General features: G+C 43.0%; 1 protein-coding gene across 1 annotated transcript in view; it reads left to right on the top strand.

Moving 5' to 3' along the window:
• The window catches only part of ldb3a (LIM domain binding 3a), a 256055-nt gene that overhangs the window by 179649 nt on the left and 53089 nt on the right, over positions 1-23317 (top strand). The window contains exons 11-14 of the mRNA XM_067972340.1: positions 83-267; positions 3387-3423; positions 4119-4214; positions 20874-21047. Coding sequence (XP_067828441.1) covers positions 83-267; positions 3387-3423; positions 4119-4214; positions 20874-21047 — 492 coding nt within the window. The remainder of the gene's footprint in view (positions 1-82; positions 268-3386; positions 3424-4118; positions 4215-20873; positions 21048-23317) is intronic.

The following is a 23317-nucleotide window of genomic DNA, read 5'->3' as shown; positions in this document are numbered from 1 at the left end:
GGTGGCAGTGGTGGGGAATCGCAGTAATAGGCTGGGGGTTAGGATGTGTCATTGTAAAATGGAACTCTCTGTGTTATTGCAGTAACCTACATGTTAAAGATCCTCTAGTCGACATTGCCTCTCCAGTCTACCAGGCTGTCGTTCGTAACACTAACCAGCCCCAACATCAGAGCCACCAGCAGGAGCTGGATGAGTGGACCCGCAGGGCTGCCAATTTGCAGTCCAAATCTTTCCGCATTCTTGCTCAGATGACTGGAACGGAATACTGTAAGTATAGAAAAGCTTTCATTCTGTTAAATGGGGAGAAATGGGTGCTGTACCCAATTGGCCAGCTACCTTGTTACTAATGAGACCTGGGGTTAGATCAGGCCCAGACCGGTGAGATGAAAGTCTCCTCTCTTTCTGCTGGTCCTAAGTGAAGTGGGCTGATGTGGTGTTAGCCCAGTGCTTACTGGGTACAGGTCCACAGAATGAAAGGGCCTGTAAGTGATTCCATTAGTGATTGGCCTCACTGTGGGAAATGATGCAGGAGGAGGTGGTTCTGAGGTTGGTATTGAAGCCCGCTATTGGGCAGAGTAGAGGGAACTTTACTCTGCAGCTAACCTTTACTGCAGCTGACCTAGAAGTGCTTGATGGGACAGAGAAGAGGGAACTTTACTCTGTCTGATCTGCAAGTGCTTGATTTATCACTGCCGAGGGAGCTTTACCCTTGATCTAACCCTGCAATACCCGATCTGGGCTGCTTGATGGGGCAGTGTAGAGGGAGCTTTACTCTGCACCATACCTGGGATTGCTCGATGGGAGCAATTACTGAATTTAACCACATCTACCAGAGTAAGCTGTGGTCACTTTCTTCTTCTGAGATCTGTAGAAATGTTTATTGTTTGAATGAAATACACCAAATAATAATCCAATACTAGTAGATTTTTCTGTAACGCTTTATTTCTAGGGGATGTATCAAGTATCCCAGGGGAAGGGGAATGGGAACACATTGGCTGACATCTGGCACCAGTGTAACATTCAAGCCATCTCAAGTATGACAGTTTTGACTGCTGAGGTGTTGTTATGCCAGGCTGGCAGGTATTTAAGTCATCTGTTGCCACCTCAGCAAAACGGACTTGCAGATGTATGAGTGTACACACGCACTAGATTCATGCAGGAGGCTGGTGCTTGTCCACGCTTCTCTGGTACAGTTATACTATAGCACTAGCAAAGGTCTGCGAGCAGATCGTTAATCGCGGCCTGCTGCAGGCCTGTTTGAGCACTCACCCCCCCAACCCGAGATTGCCTCCCACACCAGGGCTGACATGCTGACTGGCACAATGTGGTTACCGGATGATTTTCCACCCTCCCAGAACCGGCCAGCTGTAACGGGGCGCCCACCTAACACCCGCAGCTCGCTGGCGACATGATAATGAGGCCTGGCACTAATGGGCAGGCGGAGCAGTTACTCTGCTGACTTCGCGCCCATTTTAGGCACTACTTGAAAATCACCCAGCAGTTTCTCTAGTCTCTCCTTATAACTAAATCCTCTCGTCCCAAGATGCTCACCTTGATTAAGTACACAAAATAGTTCAATCCCAAGAGATGAAGTAAGGAGGGTTGAGTGCAATTGTCATTGACAAATATTTGCATGTTCCCTGGAAGTAACGTGTTTCTGATGATGTATGCACTGTGGTGCTCAAAGGGTTACAGTATATGGGGATGAGTAGATGTCCCTCCATTGAGCTGCAGGCAGGTGCAAACAGTAGTGTCAGTGTGAATGGCTAGGACCTCTGGTCTCTCCTCCAGCATTTGGAACAACTCCCCACAAATCTCTGTAATGTGTTCCATTAGCCAGTTTAAGAGCAAGCTTAGCAGAAGTCTGAGAGCAGCTTGTCTGTCTGTTGCCTTGGTCGAAGAAAGGTGACTCAATGTGTGGGGTCTAAGGAGTCGAAGGAATATTACAAAGTGGGGGTAGGGAGATTTGAAACTTAGGAGCTCAAACTAAGAAGCTGTGTTTTGGCTCCATTTGCTCATATCTCATCTGGATGTATGAGTGTTAAATGAGCATCAACATCTAACCATAGAATCGTTACAGCACAGAAGGAGGCCATTCGGTCCATCGAGCCTGTGCCGTCTCTTTGTAAGAGCAATCCAGTTAGTCCCATTCCCCTGCTTCGTTCCCTGTAGCCCTGCAAATTTTTTCCCTTCAAGTATTTATCCTATGCATATATGGGAGTCATTGCCAGTTAGGGAGCCAGTACAGTTCCAGCAGGCATTACCAGCGAGCAGCCATGCTGAAGCAGACGTGCCTGCTTGGTGTGATGGGGTGTGGTGCAGATTACCGTCGAGCAGAGTGTACAGGTGAGCAGGCATTGAGGGTGTTTAACAAATTAATAATGGAGGAATGGCATTGGTGGGAGAAAATTACAGGCTTGCTCTTACTGCACATTTTGATGTCAAAATTCTAAAATTGCAATTTCTCCCCAACCAAAAATAAGCTTTTAAAATCCTGAAATATGTCAGAACTCAAAGGTAAAAAGCTGGTTATAAAGTGATTATTTTAGAAATGATCCTCTCTTTTCCCATCTCTCTCACCACTCTCTTGTCATACACAGGTCTCTAAGTTAACAGTAGTGCAGTATAATATATTCTGTGCCTCCTTTTATTTTTTTGATGTACATTTTTTAAACTGTCCATCTCCCATTCTGAAGATTAGCATTTTTGAAGAATTGGTTGTAAATCGCTCAAACTAAATCCGCTTCACTGTAAACAGAAATAGAAAACTTCTGTAAAACTGTAAGAGTAAATCCTACATTTGTACGTCTGATCTAACGGTCCTGTTTTAACGCAGGACTGTGAAGCCTTCATAGGAATCCTGGGTTCTTGATTCTAGTGAAACTGCTGGATCCTGGCTCCAAAACAGCCCAGAAAGAGAGGAGAATGGTCATCGCTCTCTGATGGGATTGGATGGGGTAATTGAATAGACGCCACCCTTTATCCTCCTGGATTCTAATCTAGCTCACCGAGATGCAGGGTTTAGTTTAGTTTTCCATCCTTTAATTATCGAATGGTATTGCTGTAAGATTGACTGGAAACAGTATTCAGCAAACTGAACTTTAGCTGATCTTTGTACAGATTTTGCAATCTCTTCCCTTTCCATCTGGCTGCCAAACCTTTGCCTGTGTTGTGATTCAACAGTAATTAGGCCCATCTCTGAGGTTAAGTTTCATGAAGACTGAACCCTCTGACGTTTTGAACTGGCACAGCTGCCATCTTCTAATGAAACCCCTCCAGTAAACTGACCATTAGGATCACCGTTTAACTTGGAGCCCTGTGGATATAAAGGAGCATGGGCTTATTCCATTGGGCGTGGAAATTCACTTACACCTTTTGTTTTACAGTGCAAGATCCAGATGAGGATGCTATGAAAAAATCAAGGTAGGCTTCTAGCAACAGCAGCAGAGTCATTTGGCCTACTAAACACATACTTCAGACAATTTATATTGAACACGACATTGATACAACATACTTAACCCTCAGCTTTAGTTAATTTTAGAAATGTGGGATTATTAAGATAACAAATAGTTAATTTCAACCTTTGGTTGAAAATTTTGAAATTGAACAAAGAATATTCTACATCTAGCTCTGCCTGGGACAGACATCCAGGGCCCTGTAGAGGTGGGTATGTGCCGAGAGTTACAGGGGATAATTCTCTTAGTACACATTGTTTAATGGGCTGGTCCTAATTTGGTAGGCATTGGTATTATAATGTGGTGCTACCCAAATGATCTTCCCCCAGACAATGTGGTCTGTCAAATCTACACTAATGAGTGGGGGATACTTTGGTTTCATATGTAGTTTCTTGCTTCTAACACAGAACTGACAAGGTATTTTGATGTGTGTGGGGTTGTCATTTTAAGGGCCTTAATGATTCAGAAACCAACATACAAAGCATCTTCCTCTCTTTGTTGTTGTAACAACAGATCAATTGGGGATTTTTTAGGCCTTGTAATTTGGGTAATGGTTGGTTTGTGTGTTATACAGTTATAAGGTCAGGAGAGCGGAGGCCATATTCCCTAATCCCTTACTCTTCTCCTCCTCTCTCTTTCTTTCTCTCTTTCTCTATGCCACAGGGAAAAGTTTGAACATGAAGTAAAAGGTCCACGCTTTGCCAAATTGCGCAATTGGCATCATGGTCTGTCTGCACAGATCCTTAATATTAAAGGTTAAACTGCCCACGTGTAATAAGACACTTCAAGATAGAATTACTAAACAAAGAAAAAGGGCATATTATTGTCATAGTGGCTATATAGAAAAAAGTAGTGTGAGAACATCAAATCTTCTTAAAACAAGTTAAACAAAGTGCTTGTTGAGTGTCCTTGGCCTTGTATCCCTCCTCTGTTGCAATGTAGTGCTCCTAGCAGCACAGTACTTCTCAATGTATGAAGGTTTTTCTGCCAATAAAATGCTAAAAGTCCTGTTTCTTTATAAAGAGTCAGCTTCTGTATCTCTGAATTCCTTTCAAAGAAATGCGAGGGAATTAATAAACTGTTAGCTTCCTTTTGTTTGAGAAAGAGTGCAGTTTGAAAGGACTGTTGCTGTCTCATTGATGGAAGTCTAGATGGTGGGTCTAGCCTGAGGGAATGCTCGCATAACACAGTTGAGCCTGACAGTAGGTCAGACAATGAGGCTTCGGGGGAGAGCAAGGACTTGAGGAAAATGGGGAAGGATTTTCTGGGACATGTAATAATGGACAAAATATCACATCACATTGGAAAGCTGAATTAGTTGCTTTTACCAAATCACAGGTAGCTGCCCGGAGATTGCTGAACGGATTGTTGATGTGGGCAATGCAACATCTTTGATAAAACCTCGTTCTTATTTACTGCTAGTGTCTATCATCACCAAAACTCTGACGCACAATCCTTTGCCCTGCCTGAGCCCTACAGGAAATAATCAGGCAGATATTGGTCCATTTGATTAATTACTTAAGCAATAATTTTGGGCGCTACTATTGTTGCATGCCTCTCACCAAGCCTCATTCCCACATAGTACAAATCCTCGCAGAAGTCGAGCACAATTCCCGTAATACTCTGTTTAAATAGTTGATCTGTTACTGCTTAGCTTCTCTCACAAAGCAGCCCAGCATGACAGGAACCTCAGTTTTTAGTCTGGGTTTCTGATTGGATTCAAATTCTGGGACAAGTATTTTTAAGATTGAGACATGGGTCTGAAAAGGGAAACATGGAGAACCACCCCGAATAATTCAGGCTGAATCCCACCACATCTGGGTAATGACCCAAGTTTAATAAAGGCACAAGGCAAACAATGCACCAGACAATTGCTGGACAAATGAATTCAAATCCCCATGGAGGGTTTATCTTTTGGACAGTGAAGTTGAGGGACTATTTCATTGAATTTAGATGAACGGTTATGAAACAATCTTTTTGAAATTACTTCCAGTAACCAGATTAGGCAAATTATTCTTTGATAATTGTACTGTGTGAGCATTCCTTCAGAAGAGGGGAAATTGCAAGTATTTTATAAATTATTTAACTTTTGAAGGTAATATGTCAAATTTGGCGAGATTGAGCTGAAAGTGAATGACCGAAATGGGATGGAGGGATTTGAGTAAAAACTGTGTCTGATATTTATAACACATCTCGCTGCCTTTTTGCAAAGAAAATTTCGGAATGAGAGTGCGATTATATTTCCACGCTCCCATCTCCCCCCGGTTCTCCCCCCTTCTCTGCTGAAGGTGCTGATTCGTGCTGTGGTCCACTTCTCGTTGTGCCCACAGTGCTCTGATAACTCATCAAAGTGGTTATTCTTCAGGGCTGAGCCTCAACAGTCATTGTCAGCAAGCTATTCAAGTGTGGGGCCTACAGTTTCCTCATCTGACACCCATGTCTGTGCACCTTGCAGCCTGGGGCACTTGTTGCCAACTCTGGTTAGACGTATTCCTGGAGGTAACATCACATGACCTCCTACCACCAACCACCCCGCCCCCACAGTTCTGCCATTGGTCGCCCGACATGTCCATCCCCGCCAATTGGATAGAGAACAGACTCTTCATTACCCAGTTGGCTGATTCTTGACTGTCAGTCAAACAGGCTTTTTTCTCATGTCTGATATTTTTATAACGAATGAAAAAAAGTGTTCAAAGAATTTTTTTTTAAAAATACAATTTTTTATTGCCCCTATGATTTTTCTCCTGGGTTTGCTCGCAGCAATGACCTTGAAATTAGTCTTTATTTCCTGGAGACTCCAAGGCAATCCTGGAAGGTTGGTAACCCTAATGGTAATCAGGAGAGGGGAACCTAAGTGCAGATTATTTTTCCTCGCCCGTACCTCACTTCCCCATCTTTCCCTGACCCACCACACTGAGGCAACTTGTAGCACCCATCACCGAGCTGAGCTCAGCTAGTTCAGCAGAGCAGGGATCAAACTTGACCCATTTCTGATCTGTGAAGGTGAGGATTACACTGCATTTTTGCATTTGCACTGTTCTGATTGCGAGAAGGAGGAGAAAACAATATTTTTAAAAAGAATTCGAAGAATTTCTCCATAGACCGAGAAACAAATACCCCCCTTTTTAAAAATAGTTTCTTTTTAAAAAAAAATCTGTTGAATTACAAAATATAAGTGGGATGTGTTATAACATTGTTTTTACAAAAAAAAGTCACTGCCTTGTAGTGGTGGTTTGGGACCTTGAGTAAATGGCACTGGGGTCTGAGCCATATCTGCAGTTTCCCATAGTCCCTAACTGACCCGTACGACCATGGCCTCTTAATACGATTGTTTGTGACTGATTTGAGCTGAGTAGACGAGGGTTGAAATGGGTTGGAGACGAGTAACACATAAAACCTGGGTTCTGGTATAGTGAGATTGTTTGGTGTGTGTGATCATTTGGTTCCTGTATTCTGTGCTTGGCTGCTTTGGTTTGCGATTTCTCTGTATATACGAGCACTTTTTCTCTGAAATAAAAAAAATCAAGTTTAAAAAAGACTATTAGATCCTCTTCCAGTCTCTTTCTATACTGATCAGATCTGGCACTGAGACACTCACTAAGAATCATGATCCCATTATTTGGAGTTGGACTATTCAGCAGTTTAATTTCTTTAGCAGTTGCATTAAAGAGACAGTACCTGGGTCGGGAGCCTCAAAGGGGTTGCACCTAACTGTTAAGAGGATGAAGCCACCACATCTATGTGGACAGATAACTTGAGAAGATAGAAATTCCAATTGGCAAATTTTATGTACATATGTTTTATAGACTCATACTACAATAAAGTGTGCTTTACTTTTACATGGGTTTAAACCGTTTCACTTCTTCGGACCAATGTTGTAAAAATAGCACACATAGGATTGTAGTACTAGTGCATCAAATCTTCATACCTTAATCAAAATTTCTACCCTTTCTGTAACTACCGGGTGCAAAGAAGGTTGATGTTCTAATACCCTGAGATCAGAAATTAGGCCTCCCTGTTCCTCCCCGTCACTCACACCAACCCCCGCCCCAGGAAACCTGAGGTTTTGTGAGCTTCCTCCAACCTTTTCTTAATGTTGTAGCTATTCCATTTCTCAAGGCAAATCAGCACCAGGCCCTTAACATGGGCTTGAAGCAATGCTGACAGACATTGTTTCATTAGGATGTTAACTTGTTGATTGTTTTACTTGTAGCATTCCATGACCCCGAATGAGAGATCAGTAATTCTGACCATCCCTGTATACCTGAGCTCCAGAAAAGTAGTCTCCAGTTATGGTCCAGTGATTTTCAATTTGAAATGGCATGCATGATATCTATGGTGGCCAGTAAGGTTTGGATGGACTTTGTTTTTTTACATATGATGCATGAAATCCAAATGATGGCTTTAAATCTAGAAGCCAGGGGATATGTAAAGATGAATTGATTGATATCAGACTTGATATAAATAGGCTGACATGAAGAGGTACTGTCTCTCTAAAATGAATTAGAACTGTAATATCGACCAGTGTTGTGCACAAACATTGAAGTTAATCTATGGTAAAACAATTGCCCTGTTTGGCATAATGGTGGACTGACCATACATTTGTGTGTGTGCACGTACGTATGTATATACGTTTTGGTTTATGGGGGCATTACTTTTTCAAAGCTACTTACATTTGTATAGCTCATTTCACATGAATATTTTACAGGGCAAGGGATAGACACTGAGCAGGCAGTAGGGGAGGTGATCAAAGAGGTAAGTATTGAGACAGCAAGGCTAAAAGGGGATCAGGAAGAAAACTCCAGGGAGCAGGAACTTGGTAGATAAAGGCTTTACCACCAGTAGTGGAGCAGAGGGAGAGGGACTCATGTAGATCAGAGTTGGAAGAGCAAATGGTTTGTGCTGGAATGGAGGGCCAGAGAAGTTTGCATGGTCACGGAGGAACTTGAGAATGAGAATTTGAAATCGTGACACTGGGGCGAGTGGAGGTGGGCGAGGACAGGAGTTTTCGTGTTATGAGGAGCCAGCAGATCTGTTCATGAGAATTAAGACTTGTACAGAAACCTGAACTCCTTACAAGCTTTCCAGAGTTGGGTTTGGGTTAGAATGACTAGATTAGGAAACCTTCAGCCTAACTTTACATTTGAGTTTCATTCAGATCTGACTTGCTAGGTAACGCATTACAGTTGTTGATTAAACAGCTTCCCACCTATGGAATAAACATAGATTAGAACCAGCAACTGTCTATTGCCCATGTTGCCACCAGTTGAAACTGGTAGTGCTTCATGGAATGCGATTGTAAACCACAGTTCTTTGAGGATCACAATAGCAAAAGTACACATTCCTCTGTGTTGAGAGCACCTCCTCAATGCTTCCTTCCATGATCCGGAATGGGGCAGGAGGAGGTCAAGAGAAGGTATTGAACATGGAATTATTGAAGTGAGCTGTTACAATGTCCTTTAATATTGTGTTGATAATGGCATTGTCACAATATTTGCTGAATATTTTTAATATAAAGACCTTTTGTGAATGAATTTTGCATTCAGGACAATTTTAATGGATCATTCCGATCCCAGTCAATGAGTTAGAACTCCAAAGAATTAACAACTGACGGTTTGAGTCTTAGCTTTGTTTTGTTTGAGATGTTTGGGCATTCCACCACTCCACTTTTTAAATGGTGTTTCAAGCTTGTGCACAACATGAGTCTTCATTCCAACTCCAACTTTGAACTTGGAACGAGCATCGAACAGCACTAGACTGTAGTGTAAAGACTGGTCCACTCATGGTAGGCTTATTTGAGAATGAGTACAGGCTTTCAAGGTTTCATTGCTGTCCATTTAAATTCTGTCCAATTATTAATAGGATTCTGACTGACGAGTTTCAGAAAACCCTCGGACTTTGTGATAAGGGATAACAGAACCTGCATCTAATGGCAATGGTGAACTCTGCTCATTTCAGACAGTCTGTGTGGAACATTGCTGCCCTTCCTTGGTTTAAAATGCCCTTTGAGTGGTGAGATGTACAGCTGTACTGTTAGGCCACTTTCCTGTCAGACAGGACATCTGGTAAACAGACACTTAAATATATCAGACATCGTAATGTTGTCTTTCTTTTAAAAAATTTTAAACAAACGTAAATAAAGCTACCAGGAATTTTTGGAAAATGTTCTAAAATATTTTTCTAAAATAGTCTAAAAATATTTTTTTAAAACATGACTTTAAACTGGTTTGGGAGGGGGCTCCTTCCTGATGGAGTGGTTATTTACATTTGTGATGTTAGCAGAGAGCCTAGTCGCCGTTCAGTGAGGGGATCCCAGTTGAAAGACTATTGCATCATGATTTTGAAGGAGTCCTCACACACTGAAGTGGGGCTTTGCTTATATTTTGTAGTATAAACATATCCCATTTACATTGAGTGCAGGTTAAATATTAAACTGAGCTTTCAAAATGAAGGTCCAAATGAATAATGCAAAGAATTTGCACTGTAAATGTATTTAAGTAAATGTTAGACTCCTAGCTAGGTGTTAAAGGTTTGAATGCCAGCACTCCTCGAACTGTTTACCCATGTCTTTTAATAGCTTCCTGGCCAGGATACTTTACCAAGTGATAAATTTTGACAGGACACTACATCAACAAAGCAAAAAATGTAGTCAAATTGCTTGGCAACCATTGCCCCACTGCAAGCACATTCTATCAACAGCTGTGGAGAAGCCTCTGACCCAGGTCCCTTCTCAAGGATGTTGTCTACCAGTTAGCAAAGAAACAAGAAAAACTGCTTCCCAACAAGTCGTAAATAAACTTAGAGAAATTGCATAGGAGGAGGTAGGCTTCTTAAAATCCTGGTTGGACTTTGTTTAATAACAGGGACACAAGTAAGTGACACAGGTGTGACACGTGGGCAAATAGACTTCCTCAGAATTGTGCAAATAATGTGTTCTTGAAGATTCTGTTCCATGGCGACAGCTGAAAAAAAAGAGGCCTGTCAGGTAAACTGCTTGTCTGGTTGTGACATAGGGAAATATCCAATCTGCAATGGGCTGTTCCTTTTCCAAACCAAAAACTAACTCAATTTCTGCTGGATGCCTCCATGGCTGGGGTGTTCCCCTCCATGGCTGGCTAGGATACTTACTAACTGCATGCTGTATTGCTGGGAGTTGGTGCTTGTGTGTGAGGTGACCCTTGGTGCCTGACCTCTCCCAGAAGGTTTGTTTGTTTTTTTGCCTCCATGTCATCATCAATTGCTCCATTGCCTAAAATCATTGACATCTAATTCATTCATTCTACTGACACTTACCCCTTCCTTCTCCCCAGAATCAAGACCCAAAAGCAGTTCTCCTCATTCTTCATGATATTAGCAACATTGAGGTTGCACTGAACTATTTAACCTTAGATCACTAATTTTTTTTTTAAGTTTGTCAGACAATGTCTTGGTCACCTGTGAAGAAATCTTGATCTATATAAATTTGCTCATGTTACCCTACCACCTAGACTCAGTATAACTGACCAGTTCACTGCCTTTCCATCCTCTATTGCTAAGTAAACCAATTTTTAACAGCTAGTCTTAAAAGAATCATTAAGTGAGTTTTCAAAAATAAAATTTTTTTGTACAAAATATATCCATTTATTTTTTTGTGTGAAAACGTTTAAAATCAAACTAATGGGACAACGTAAAGTGGCCACTGTCATTGCCTGGGCAGTGTGTCATACCTTGAATTTATGATGATCACAGGACATGGGTTATGTGCACAGCACATACTTGTTACGGGGCCAGATTTCTGGCACTGGACAAGTCACAGACCCAGCATGAAAAGCATTAAACTCGTGTGTTCTTGTCTTTATGCAGCTTCCATACAAAAAGACATGCATGTTCTTCACTCTGATGAGTGCATGTTGCCCCAAATGGTGTTGACCCAAAACTTGGGGAGCAGTAAATGGGGGTTCTTGTCTGTCTGAGAGCAGTATCTTCATCCCATCTGTCGGTGTGTCTGTGCTTCATTGTTGCCTTCTCTTTTTGCACTTTACTGTGTAGTTGTTGTTGTAACTCTGCAAAACCATTTTCTGTACTTGGGCTTCTAAAAGATGGCTGCTTTGGAAAGGTAGCAAGCGGATGGCGCAACTCCTTAACCACTTTGTTGAAATTTCCTGGTGTAATTGTAGGCTCTTCCTTATTTTTCCCTTTTAAGAAGGGGAATACAATGAACCGATTTGAGGAAGTGAGGCCTAGGTTTTTTTTCTTTTCTGAGATTTGAGTTGGCGCAGAGTCGAGGACCTGACCTGTGCCGTGCCTTTTCTTGAAGCTGGTGCTGGGTGACAAATATGGAAAGCGTTCTATTTCCCTCAATTTAAAGAGAGAAAAAAAAAATCACCAAAAATATAGGGGGGAATTGAGATTTAAATTGGCCAAGGACTCCAGTATGAATTCCAATAAATGCAATTTTACTCGTTATTGCTTTAGCCTTCATCTCTGGGGACTGCAAATTAATTAGGGAAAGACGTCAGCGACAAGAATACAAAATGGCACTTGGAGACCAAGAGAGCAACTCTAGCCAAATTGCCTTGGTTTTGCTGATGTATGTAATAAAGGGCATGGCAACCACTGGCAAAATGTCATATTGACTTGGAGAAATGCTGATAGGAGGAGTTTAGTCTTTTGTTGAAAAAAAAATCATGGGTTGGCACTATGGGGCCGGGTTTGTGAGGCTCCCTACCACCCATGTGTACTCGCAAAATTATCCCCGTGTATGTATTTCAAACCACCACTTTATATGCTCTCTGCTTGGCCTTCCCTGTGGTTTTTGCTCATGGTCATGTATGCTTTCTTTAAACTCTTGCAGCTCTGGCCTTTTATCTTTCTGATGCTTGTACATATTCTGTGCTTTATCGGTCTGTTTTGTGCACGTTGGGAGTCATTCTGTATCTAACATTTGCCATGTTGGCCTTTCCCCCCTCCTGTGATCCTACTCTGGTCTGGTCTGCATTAACACCCCATCCCTTTCCCTTTCCCTTCCCTTCCCTCCCCTCCTGGGAGACAGTTATTTCCCTATGTTAAGACTGCAAGCAGACTCAAATGTAGATTAAGCTATGGGCCTCGGCTGGAGCCCTCCTGTGCGTGGGACCTGCCTCTAACTGCAGTGGCTGAGAAAGACAGATATGGCTTTACCTGCCTCTAAAATAGTTGTGAACTAAAAACGGCATGAAATAAGCTGTAATCTTAACTTTCTCACCTTTCCTTTCAGCAGCTATTGTCTCTCTCTGTAGTTTTGTCACTCTAGTGAATAATGCTGGATTTTGCAGTATCTCTTCTGTGGCCTCTATGTTCTGAGGTTCATTTATTTTCTTAACTTTTTTTTTAAAAAAAGATTGCCCTCAACAGGATTCGAGCTTCTTGGAATCTTTGTCCCCGGTTTGGAGAGGTTCACAGCCACTGTTACAAGGGAAAAAAGTTTTGATATTCCCCAGCTAGGCCTTGAGGTAAAGTGGGTAACCACGTTGCAACAACTCCATCTTGCGTAGGGTAGGGTGAAGGTCAGATAGGGTGGAACGGATGGGGAAACAAAGCCAAGGTCATGGCTGGACCACTGTCAACGCTCTTTTCAATTACACAGCAGGGTTGATGGTAGTCGTAGAAAAGTTGTATGACCTGGACCATCCCATGCTCCTAACTAAACTTATCCACGTATGGTGGATGGAGCTGCTCCAGAAAAAATTAAATAAAAATATTAAAAATTGGGGACAAAATCTCAAAAGCTATATTTGACAGTTGTCAGCTACCATCTTATTCTCTGGAGTGGGGAGGTAAAAATGAACAAGCTACAATATAAACAGAGTGTGAAGAATTCTGCAGCACCAGGAAACTGGGTATCTTCTAGATCTTAAGTTTTCTTTTTAATGGAGACTCTTGTAGGCCAGCAGAGAGATACTGCATCTCTATAGGCCAATCGCAAAACACAACCAACTCCTTCTTCTCAAAAGTGCGTCGCATTTTTAATTTTTGTGACACAAAATTAATGACAATATTGAACAAGCGAAGCTGCAGAATTTCAGTGTCAACGCTCAAAATCCCCAGTACCTGGTCTGAAGCCAGTTTGGGACAAGTTCCAATGTGCCCAACAATCGGTGTCAGTAAAACACATGGTACAGGTGCTTTCCCCTCCCTTTCCCCCAGCCAATACTTCATCCAGTGCAGGTGGTGTGATATCCCATTGCTGAATGCTGCCTGCCGTGTAGTTTGAATTAGCCCACGGTACCAGTGAATTTGTGCTCCCAGCAAAGAGCTTTTGTACCAGGAGCACATATTGGGAATTGAGATGTGGAGTTCAGTGCCCTGCATAATATCTTCTTTTCTTGGGGTACAGTTGCTCAGGGACCGGCCACCCTCCAGTACCTTACCCACATGGACATTCTTCATGTGTGACTTTCTGCAACATTTTTGACCTCGGGTAACATCACAGCCGAGCCTGATCCTGTCCTCCCCAACCATCAACCAGTGCACTTACCAGCTGGAGTCGTTGGATAGCGATCAGGAGCAGGGACCCTAGTGGATCCTTATTTTTCTCCCCCACCCTTGAGATGGGGCTAATTGTAGCGGCCCAACTGCTGCCCTGCATCTGATCAGCTAACTCCACAGAAGCTGGGGATTGAACCCTGGAACTTCTGTTGTATATGGTCCAGTCCTTCACCTGGCAGTGTCTTTACCCACTAGGTTATTGGGGGAGCACCTGAGTTAGAATTTTTAACCAAAGTTGTGTTTTGTGACTGGTAGCCTGTAGAACTCTTTGGTTCTCTAACACATCTCCTTATATTTGTTCCAGTTGGATATTTCAAATCCAAACTAACCAGTTATTTAACCATACTTTGTTTCTCATGGATGCTTTACCCATGATACAGACCTTTTTAAAGCAAAATCTTTATGTCAATCGGTTGAAAATTAGCATGACGACAGGGATCAAAATACAGTTTAAATATTTGAAATATCCTATTGGTTTGCTGTGTTTGGTGCTTCATCCAATCAGTTTAACCTGTTTGGAAGACAGGTCAGTCTATATGAGCAGGATTTCTGTTTGTCCCGGAATGTCCAAGACTTTGGGTGTGTTAAGAGCAGATTGCTGTAGTTTGTTCATTTTAATCTGTACAACAACTGGTATTGTCTATTTGTGTAGAGTTGTTCTGTGTTATAGCTGGCTATGTCTGTGTTCATTTAAGGCTGTTGCTAGAAAATGGCAGTTTTTTATTCTGAACAATTGTCACGATGAAACTCTTGGCGTTGGGGCCTAAACTCTTTTTCTTACTTTATTTTTGATTCTTAAGTTCTCCAAAATATGTTGGTCTTCAAGATGTTGATAGAGTGACGTGCTTCAAAATAATGGGGTATAAATTAGACTTGGACGTTAGCCGTAGCGGCCATAGCAAATCGGCAGCCCGTTTTACACCCTGCCCGATTCTGTCTTAAATTGAAGTCAATGGAAAAGAATATCAAGGGGGCGGCCGAGTCGCTATTGCCCGTTTTGGGCTACAGCCCAATGAATTTAAACCCCAATGTGTCTCCAGAAATTCAATTTGAGGTGTCTTCTTGACACCTTTTGTCACCCTCTGGAATTCTAGCAACAGCCTTTTGTTTTCCATCCGCATTGTCCTTTACAACAAATGTTGAGCCTTTTCCCACTTTAAAAGTCACTTCACTTTCCCAACATTAACACATTGCCAGTTCACTGTCACTTTCCTACACACGTCCATGTAGTTTACCTTAGCAATGGAGGGTGGGGTTGGTAGGCAGTGACCCAAAGGCCTAATGCTGCTCGAAGCCTGAAGAATCGCTGACACCTGGATGCCTGCCTTGGCTGTTGATTTTTCCAATGAATGTCATCACCACAGAAATAAAATTAGCCTAAAATATCATTTATGGTGAGCGTGTTTTTTGTGTGTCAACTAATCATGTGTTTAATGGGTTGCATGGAATTGTAATTCACTCAGCACCTTCGCACAAGTTCACTGATTTTATTTTGATTCACCAGTTTTTTTAAAAATTGTGCTCCGTGGATTCAAGCACATCTCATCGCTAACTGCCAGCTATGTTGATGAGGCACAAAAGCATGTTTCTGTATACACCTGCACCCTCACACCCTATACACACCCACGCTAAAACCACCACTCAACACATATTGCTTCTATTCAGGACTGCATTTGGTTTTATCTACTTTCTCACAAACAACTGATTTTAGAAAAAGCACTGCTCAACAATCAAGTATTTCCTTTGAGTAGTGCCTGCATAACAGTGACTGCACTTCAAAAGTAAGTCATTGGTTGCACTTTGATACATCCTAAGAATGATATAACTACAAGTTCTTCCTTAGTGGGGCTGCCCAACTGACTTTGAATCTGGTGATCTGTTTTTATCGAGAGGGCTTTCTGGAAATCTCAAATATAAACCGGACATCAAAAGGTATTTTTTAAAAAATGAAAGAAGTTCTTTTGTTCCACTTTTACATTTTATGATGTGGAGGTGTATCATTGGAGGTTAGTAATTCTCATTATCCCCTTCCACCCACGCTTAGTCTCGTTTCCTGGACTTTGCAAAAAGGGGCAAGCCTCCTGATGAGTTTCGTGAGGGGAGAGGTGCTTTGAATCTGCTCCATATCATGGGATGTAGGTCCCTTGGTATCTTTTATCACTGTAGTGGGGATTCCAACAAGTTCCAACTCCCAAGACCTCCCTGGAGTTTGCTCCCATTAACACTGTTCTTGCAGCCCAGGCATCTACACTGAGTAACCTGATCTAGCATGTGGGGCCAAGAGTACGTTCAGAACAAAAAGCCCCGATTTATTCTTTTCCCCATCACGTCCTTTTATCACACACATTACTGAAGCAAAACCGGCCCCAGCCAAAAGGAGTAGACAAATGCATTGTCAAGTGCTGGAGTGCAACAGGAATGATGTCTGAAGGAATATTCCATATTTTATCAACAAGTAGGCTCTTATTTTGCAGGAGCCTTGTTTTGGGGGATGGGGGGTTTGTTATTTTAGGCTGCCACGTTTTCCTATGTGATTGTTTACTTGCTTCTCACTTTCACTTTTTTTTAATGTAATTCCTGTTTCACTGCTGCCTGTCTCTTCACCCACCCTTCCTCACTTTGGTGGTCCGATGGAGCACAGGTCTGAGACTGCTGAGACCAGGTAATGCGCGCGCTGTTTTTCTCTCCGTCTGTCTCTCTCTCTCTCTTCTCATCCTCTGCTTCATTTCAGACTGGTCTCTTTAAAAATATGAGCTGTAGAGTATCTGTGAATCAGGTGACTGAGGTTCAGATCACACGAAAATGTACAATGACGAGTGAAAGTTTTTTTTAATAGGGCAGATATGGCGAACGGCATCGGATTTGTAAATTACATCTTACTAAAGCTGATACAAAGACTTTTGAGGGGAGGGGAGGAGGTGCAATTCTCTCTGCTATTCCCGAAGGCACCCACACTTGCTGGGTTAAAGATCCATTGTGATATCTCATCCAAGTGGCCGTATTGAATGCATGAAGCTGTTGGTCCATTCAACCATAGGGAGCATCACATCCAGCCCCAATATGGTTTTCAGCCGACAGCCATACACTGCACCCCCACTGTTGCCCCGTGAACTATCTTTTCTTAAATCAGGATTTTCAGCCTTGAAATAAATTCCCAAATTGATGTACTTTTTCTTTGTGGGGATAGGGATGGTATATTGTGCTGTTACTGATTCCCCTTCCTATCCTCATTTTACCCCCTGCTCCCCACATTGTGAACCAAGAAGCCAAGAACTTCCCAGGTCTTCATTAAGCCGTTCTTGAGATGCCTGGATGCAGCCTCGGTGACTCCCTGCAATTTCCCATCCTTCCCCCCTCCCAGGGAAACTGCCTGCCGTCTGCCCACCTCCTCCTCACAGCAGTGCAGTTGAGATGGGAGGGCATGCTGGTGGACTACCTGTCGAGCAATAGCATAATAAATAGCCAATATGGTTTCAGAAGATGAAGATCATAACTCATTAACCTCCTAGGCTTCTTTGAGGACATTAGAGGCAGACAGAGCCATTCTCTCTGATGCGGGAAGATTTCTTCTGTGCTAGGTGCAGCAACTCGTAAACACATTCTTTATAAATGTGTTTGGTTTCACTGCATCTGGTGTATACAAGAAACCTTCCCCTTTTATTTGGGCCTTCAGAAGTTTTTTGACAAAGTTCCACATTAAAGCCTTCTAATTCAGCTGAAAGTCATGGGAATGCAGGCAGAGTGTGGGACTGAATAATAAGTCGGTGAAGGATAGGAAACGTGGCTGGGCTCGAAATGATGCCGTGAAAATTATATTTTATACAGGGTAATGTCTCTCTTAAAATGGTGGGCAAAGGGAATTCGTACAAATGCATTAAGTGTTCAGGGTTAATCAAGGCTGGCGAGCCATTGTATTGTTGGACTAGGAGAGTTAAGTTGGAGCAATGGGGTAAAGCAACTATGCTGGGATACATAGCCAGAACACTGGGACTTCAGTCTACAAGATGAATACAAGCTGGACAATGCACTGAGCAGATTTCACTTAGGCTGCCACACTACCAAAGGGATACGCAAGTACTGGAGAGAGTACAGAGAAAAGCAACAAGAATGATTCCAAGTGTAGGGAGAGGAGCTATAAAGAAAGAGTTAAAATAATTCAAGCTTGCCAGCCTAAAGAGAAGACTGTTAAGGGAAGACCTGGTTAAGCTCCATAAAATATTCAATGGTTTCAATAAGATAATGATAGGATTAGCGGTTAGAAATATTAACTGATGAATAATAAATGTAAATCCAGTATTAAAAAGTGATGATAAATATCTGGAATAATCTGCCAACTTTAGGTATCTTCAAATCCATTTTGATATTAGGCTGAGAGAGTTAGGTACTAGAGGGACAAGTCTCAGGCCAATGATCTTTTTTCACCCTTGGCTTTTATGTTTTTGTGATTTTTTTTTCCTCTTATTTCTTGGGTTTTGATTCAGGACTGTTGAAAGGTCCTATGCACAATGCAGCCGGTTAGCATGGATCAATGTGGATTGTAATGTTGTGCTCTTGTACTTACCGGACGGACCATTGCAAGAGGTTGAACACTGAATACTACCTTGCTCATGTGGGCCAGTTTACCCCTCACCACACACACACTGGGTCTTGTGGTTTCCTCCACAACTGTGAGCACCACCTGCTCATGGGTAGGCAGGCGCCTGCTGCAGCACATCTCCTCTGAGCTTCCTCTGTGGTGCTCCGTAGGGTCCAGTATATGTGATGAGGGTAAGCAGTCACACACATTTAATGGCGTAAACCTACCAGCTCAAGGGGCAAGATGTACGCGGGATCGGGGAGACAGGGCAGCTCCAATGTGTGTTATTGTGTACATGGTGTTCTGGGCTGTTACTGGTTCCAGCTGTTCGAGTGTAACTGACACAGTCCTATCCTGCACCAAGGCAGCTCGTCAGTTGGTCTCACTTGCGTACCTTACCAGTCACCTTATCAGTTGCTTGATCTATCTGTGGGGATCCGAGCCACATATAGTGGTTCCCAATGTTGCAGGCGACCCTCCCAGCTGTTGCCCATCCTGGAAGTGTTGTCTGGGGGTTTGCCTTCTGCATTCGGAGAACAGAACCAGCACTCTCGAATTACTTGTTAAGTATATGATAGAGATGTTGGCGGTGAATTGGAGTAAGTTTCAGCTCCTCTGCGGTATAATAGATTTCAGTGGAGTTTTTTTGGGTGGGATGGGTACGGTTTTATCCATGGTGGTGACAAGCCAAGTAGTACATGGTTCTTGGGGAGGATTAGGCTCTGTGACCTCTTCCCATTCCATTTCATTCCATGTTCTCTGCTGTTCTGTTGCTAAGGTGTTCTACTGATATGTTTTGATTTCTTTGCACTTGTTAAGGTGAGAATAATGCTATAAAACTGGTGCTTGTGTCTGATATACACTGGGGTAGATCGGCAACTTGCCGCCCAAGTGTAAAACTGACATTGCAGATTGACCGCCCGTTATAGAAATCGCTCCATTTCCATTTCCAGGTTGAGAATGTATCCCATCGACTTTACATTGAACTGAAGAGGCTTCCATGTAAATTGTGTTTGAGTAGGGGAGAGGAGAAATTCTTAGCTTCTGATAAATAATCCCTTAAATTAGATGAGGCCCTGGACCATTCTTTATGTTCTTGGATCAATCTAAAGCTTTTCCCATCTCTATTCAATTGAAATTCCTGTTCAAGCAGTGTGCTGGGATTCAAGTTCCCAATTGGTGAAAATCAGTGATTTCTTCAAATCCTGGTTACATAAAAGCCCGATTAAAATACCATTCACATTCAACAAATTGCAATACCAGATAACTGGTGGGAAAGACTCATATTTGTGCACAATTCGAATGTAATCCTCTCCGCGCACAATGAACATGTCGTGGTTGGGAGAAGCCGGACCAGGAGTAACACACTGGGGCAAATTTTATCCGTACCAGTTCCAGAAGGCGAGGGTCTGAGCTGGGAACACACACTGGTGAAATTTACCCAACGTGCTCTATTTAAGACCTCTTGAAACACGCTTAGTATTTTGTGCAAACTTGTAAATATTTTAATAATGACTTAGTGTCTTCATTACAGCCTTTTTTTCTGTGTAAAATTAGCTCTTCTCATTGTACAGTGTGGAGGACAGTCCGTCCTCCTGAGGATGACAGGAGAACTCTCTTGAGATTTTTTTTCCAAACAACAGACTGTGTGCTTTACTAAATCTTCCATTATAACTGCTGGGCCAGTTCCTCTCCTGCAGAGTATTGATTCCATTGTCAGCCTATAGAAGTGGAACAGTCCCACCAGGCTGATTGTAGGATGGCCCATCTCACTATTAGAATTTACCCATAAGCTGCATCCAGTTTGTGGTGCTATGGAGCACACTTTGGAGCACACTTTCCCATGGGATTCGCTTTGTTCAGTGTTGGTTTGCTAACTCGTGACATTTTAATCGAGGCACCTGGTATATTTCTGTCCCATAGTTGTTATTAATGGGAGGAAGGAACGGCTGCCTGAAATAGCGCTGCACTCAGTATCTCCTCCAGTATTTTTACATAATTGAAACAATCCTCCTCACAAACATTAAAATGCCAAGTGGCTTTATGGACTGTTTTCATTGGGGATGGGATATCCATTCTGATATTTGTGTTGTTTTCATTTCCAAAATCACAGCTTAGCTTAGCAATTATTCTGCTCTAATCGTACTTGTAAAAGTGCCTCTCCCTCGGGCACAGGAACCAGTGGTTGTTTAATTCCCCAGCCCCCTGTGATGTTGCTGTGATTCCCAAGATGTTGGCTGTGCAGAATTCAGCTGGTGGCTCGACTTTGAGGCCTGTTCGACAGTGAGACTGTTTTGTTTTAATGATTTTGTTTTTCCTTCTGTAATTTGGATTAGTACGCCTATTGAGCATGCTCAGCCAGCTTCGTCAACAGCCAGCCCTGCCTATGCTGCTATGCCTACTGCTTCAGCCAATCAGCCTGCTGTCGCTAACCTGATGACAACGCAATTGCCACCTGCTGCTGCCAATCAAGACGGTCCTGCTGCGCCGGCCTCTCCTGCTCTGCAAAGGTATTAGATTTTCTGCAGGAAAGATTGCTGATTTACATTTGGTAATATCCTGGTTAGACAGGACTCACTTTGCCCCTCTGAGCAAAGCCTGAAAGGACTGAACTGCTACCATGTCCGTGTCTGTTTAGCTGCATGTGTGCTTAGGTATAACTGTGTTTCTAACAGACATTGATTGACATAATATCTGTACTGATGTGGTAAAATACAGTCTTGGACTTTAGATATGCATGGCAGACTCCCTGGGCGGGGTCCCTACCAGCAAGCGAGAGCCTGCCAGTGGTCCAGTGGAAAATACTGGCAGTCCTAGAGTGGAACTGCCATTGCAGCCCCCAAAGAGGTGGGATAATTTAAAGGGGTAGAGTAGCCCCGAAGATGAAGGAGCTTTTGTGAGGGAAAGGGAGCTTTTGTGCCTCACTGCGGGCCAAGGCCTAAAGGTAAGGGAATGTTCCCTCATGGGAGGGAGATGTGCCCACTATGGGGTACCTTCTCTTCCCCCCCCCTCTTTGCCAAAACGTGCATCGGGGGCCTTCCACCACTACCTCAGGGATTACTAACCTCCTCTTCTAGCGATCCCTGGGGCAGTGGAAACAGCAGTGGAAGGAAGGCAAATAGGGTGGCTTGCTGTCTCCCCCCTCACACTGCAATTTGCATGCGGTGGGTCGGGTTGGAGCAGCTGACTGTCAACCCAGCAAGAGCAGGGGAAGGAGAATGCAGGTGTGGTGGAGCGATGACATTCGGCCTCACCATCCCCTTTTCCTGCTGTTTCTTTTTACTATATCCCGCCTGATGTGGGGTGGGAAAATCCAGGCCAGACTAAGTTCAGCTAAGTCAGCATTGATTGGGAATGAAACCTGGGATCCTGGTTTGCATGGCTCAGCATCGCACAATGCAGTGCATATACCCACTGAGCATTCAGGGCAGTCTCAGCAGGCAAGTTTTAAGAGGCCGTTACTGTTCTGTCCCTTTCTTTGGGTTAAACTCCAACAAGCATTCGCAGCTGACATGCTGTCTTGCAACTGGTAGAACCACCATTTGATGGGGTATGCGGTCAGGAGATGGTGGCAATGCATCCCCAAATGTCATGGTGGGTTATACTGCTCCCCATGCCACTTTTGGGGGATTCCAGGGGAGTGCTGCCCATCTTTGCCAGTTTTCAAATGATCAACTAATGACTATCCTCCTTGGGAAGTAGGAAAGCCGGGTTTGGGGTTGAGTTGCCCTCTCAATGATAGCTCTGAAAATAGGATATTAAAACTGAAATCCTTTGGGGAAAACTCCCTGACCTCAAAGCTTAGCCAGGCAGATTGCTGTAATCGGGCGAGGTTGATGATTGGTGGGATCTGGAAAAGTAGATCTGTCACTGGACACTGAGACTCTTCCACTCCCATTAACCCTACAAGCAGATGGCCTAACGGGTAGGTTGCTTGTAGCCGGATAAGCAGTGGGAAGTTTATCGGTGCTCTATGCTGATAAGGTGCCCCGATTCACAGGTGGGAGTCTCTCAGTCTTGGCTCTTTCCTTCCTGTGCCTAAATTGTCTGGGATTAAGTGGGGTGTGTCCCTGCTGGGGGAGAGTGTGCACTCTCTATATGAGGCAAACAGAAAGTATCTTTGAGGATTTCTCAGTTTGATTTGGAGACTTTTAAACAGTGATGGGTTTCAGCACTTGTTGAACTTATCCCAGCTGACAAAAACAATTGTTACTTATTGTCATGAATAAATTTTGTACTGATAATTTTCTTTCCCCAAGGGGCTCGTTGTGTGTATTCACTATCTACAGACAGGGCACGGTATTCTATAATAAAACCATAGAAGTTTACAGCACTTGGCCCATCGTGTCTGTGCCAGCTCTTTGCTAGAGCATCCAAAACTAAAATCCCCTGCCCTGCTTTCTCTCCTTTGTCCTGTATCTTCATCTGCTTATCTGATCATCCCTTCTCTTTCTCAACTATTCCCTGTAGCAAAGCATTCCACGCTCTAATAGCTTACTGTGTAAATAAGTTTCTCCTGACACCTCATTCTTTCAACAACCATTTTAAATTGATGACTGCCCGTGGATGACTCCGTAACCAGAGGAAATAGTCTCTCCTATTTCACCCTATCAAAACCCTTCATAATTTAAAAACCTCTGTTAAATCTCCTTAGCCTTCTCAGATCCATTGGGAATAGAATCAGTATCTCATCTCTCCTCATAACTATAGTTACTCATCCTGGAACCATCTTGTTCAATCTATATTATTAGTTCAGAGTAAACATGTTCCCACAAAGAAA

Source organism: Heptranchias perlo, chromosome 36 (genome assembly GCF_035084215.1).
Source record: "Heptranchias perlo isolate sHepPer1 chromosome 36, sHepPer1.hap1, whole genome shotgun sequence".
In the NCBI taxonomy this organism is placed as follows: Eukaryota; Metazoa; Chordata; class Chondrichthyes; order Hexanchiformes; family Hexanchidae; genus Heptranchias; species Heptranchias perlo.
The sequence above is the reverse complement of the archived record's forward strand: the minus strand, read 5'-3'. Positions and strand labels throughout refer to the sequence as shown.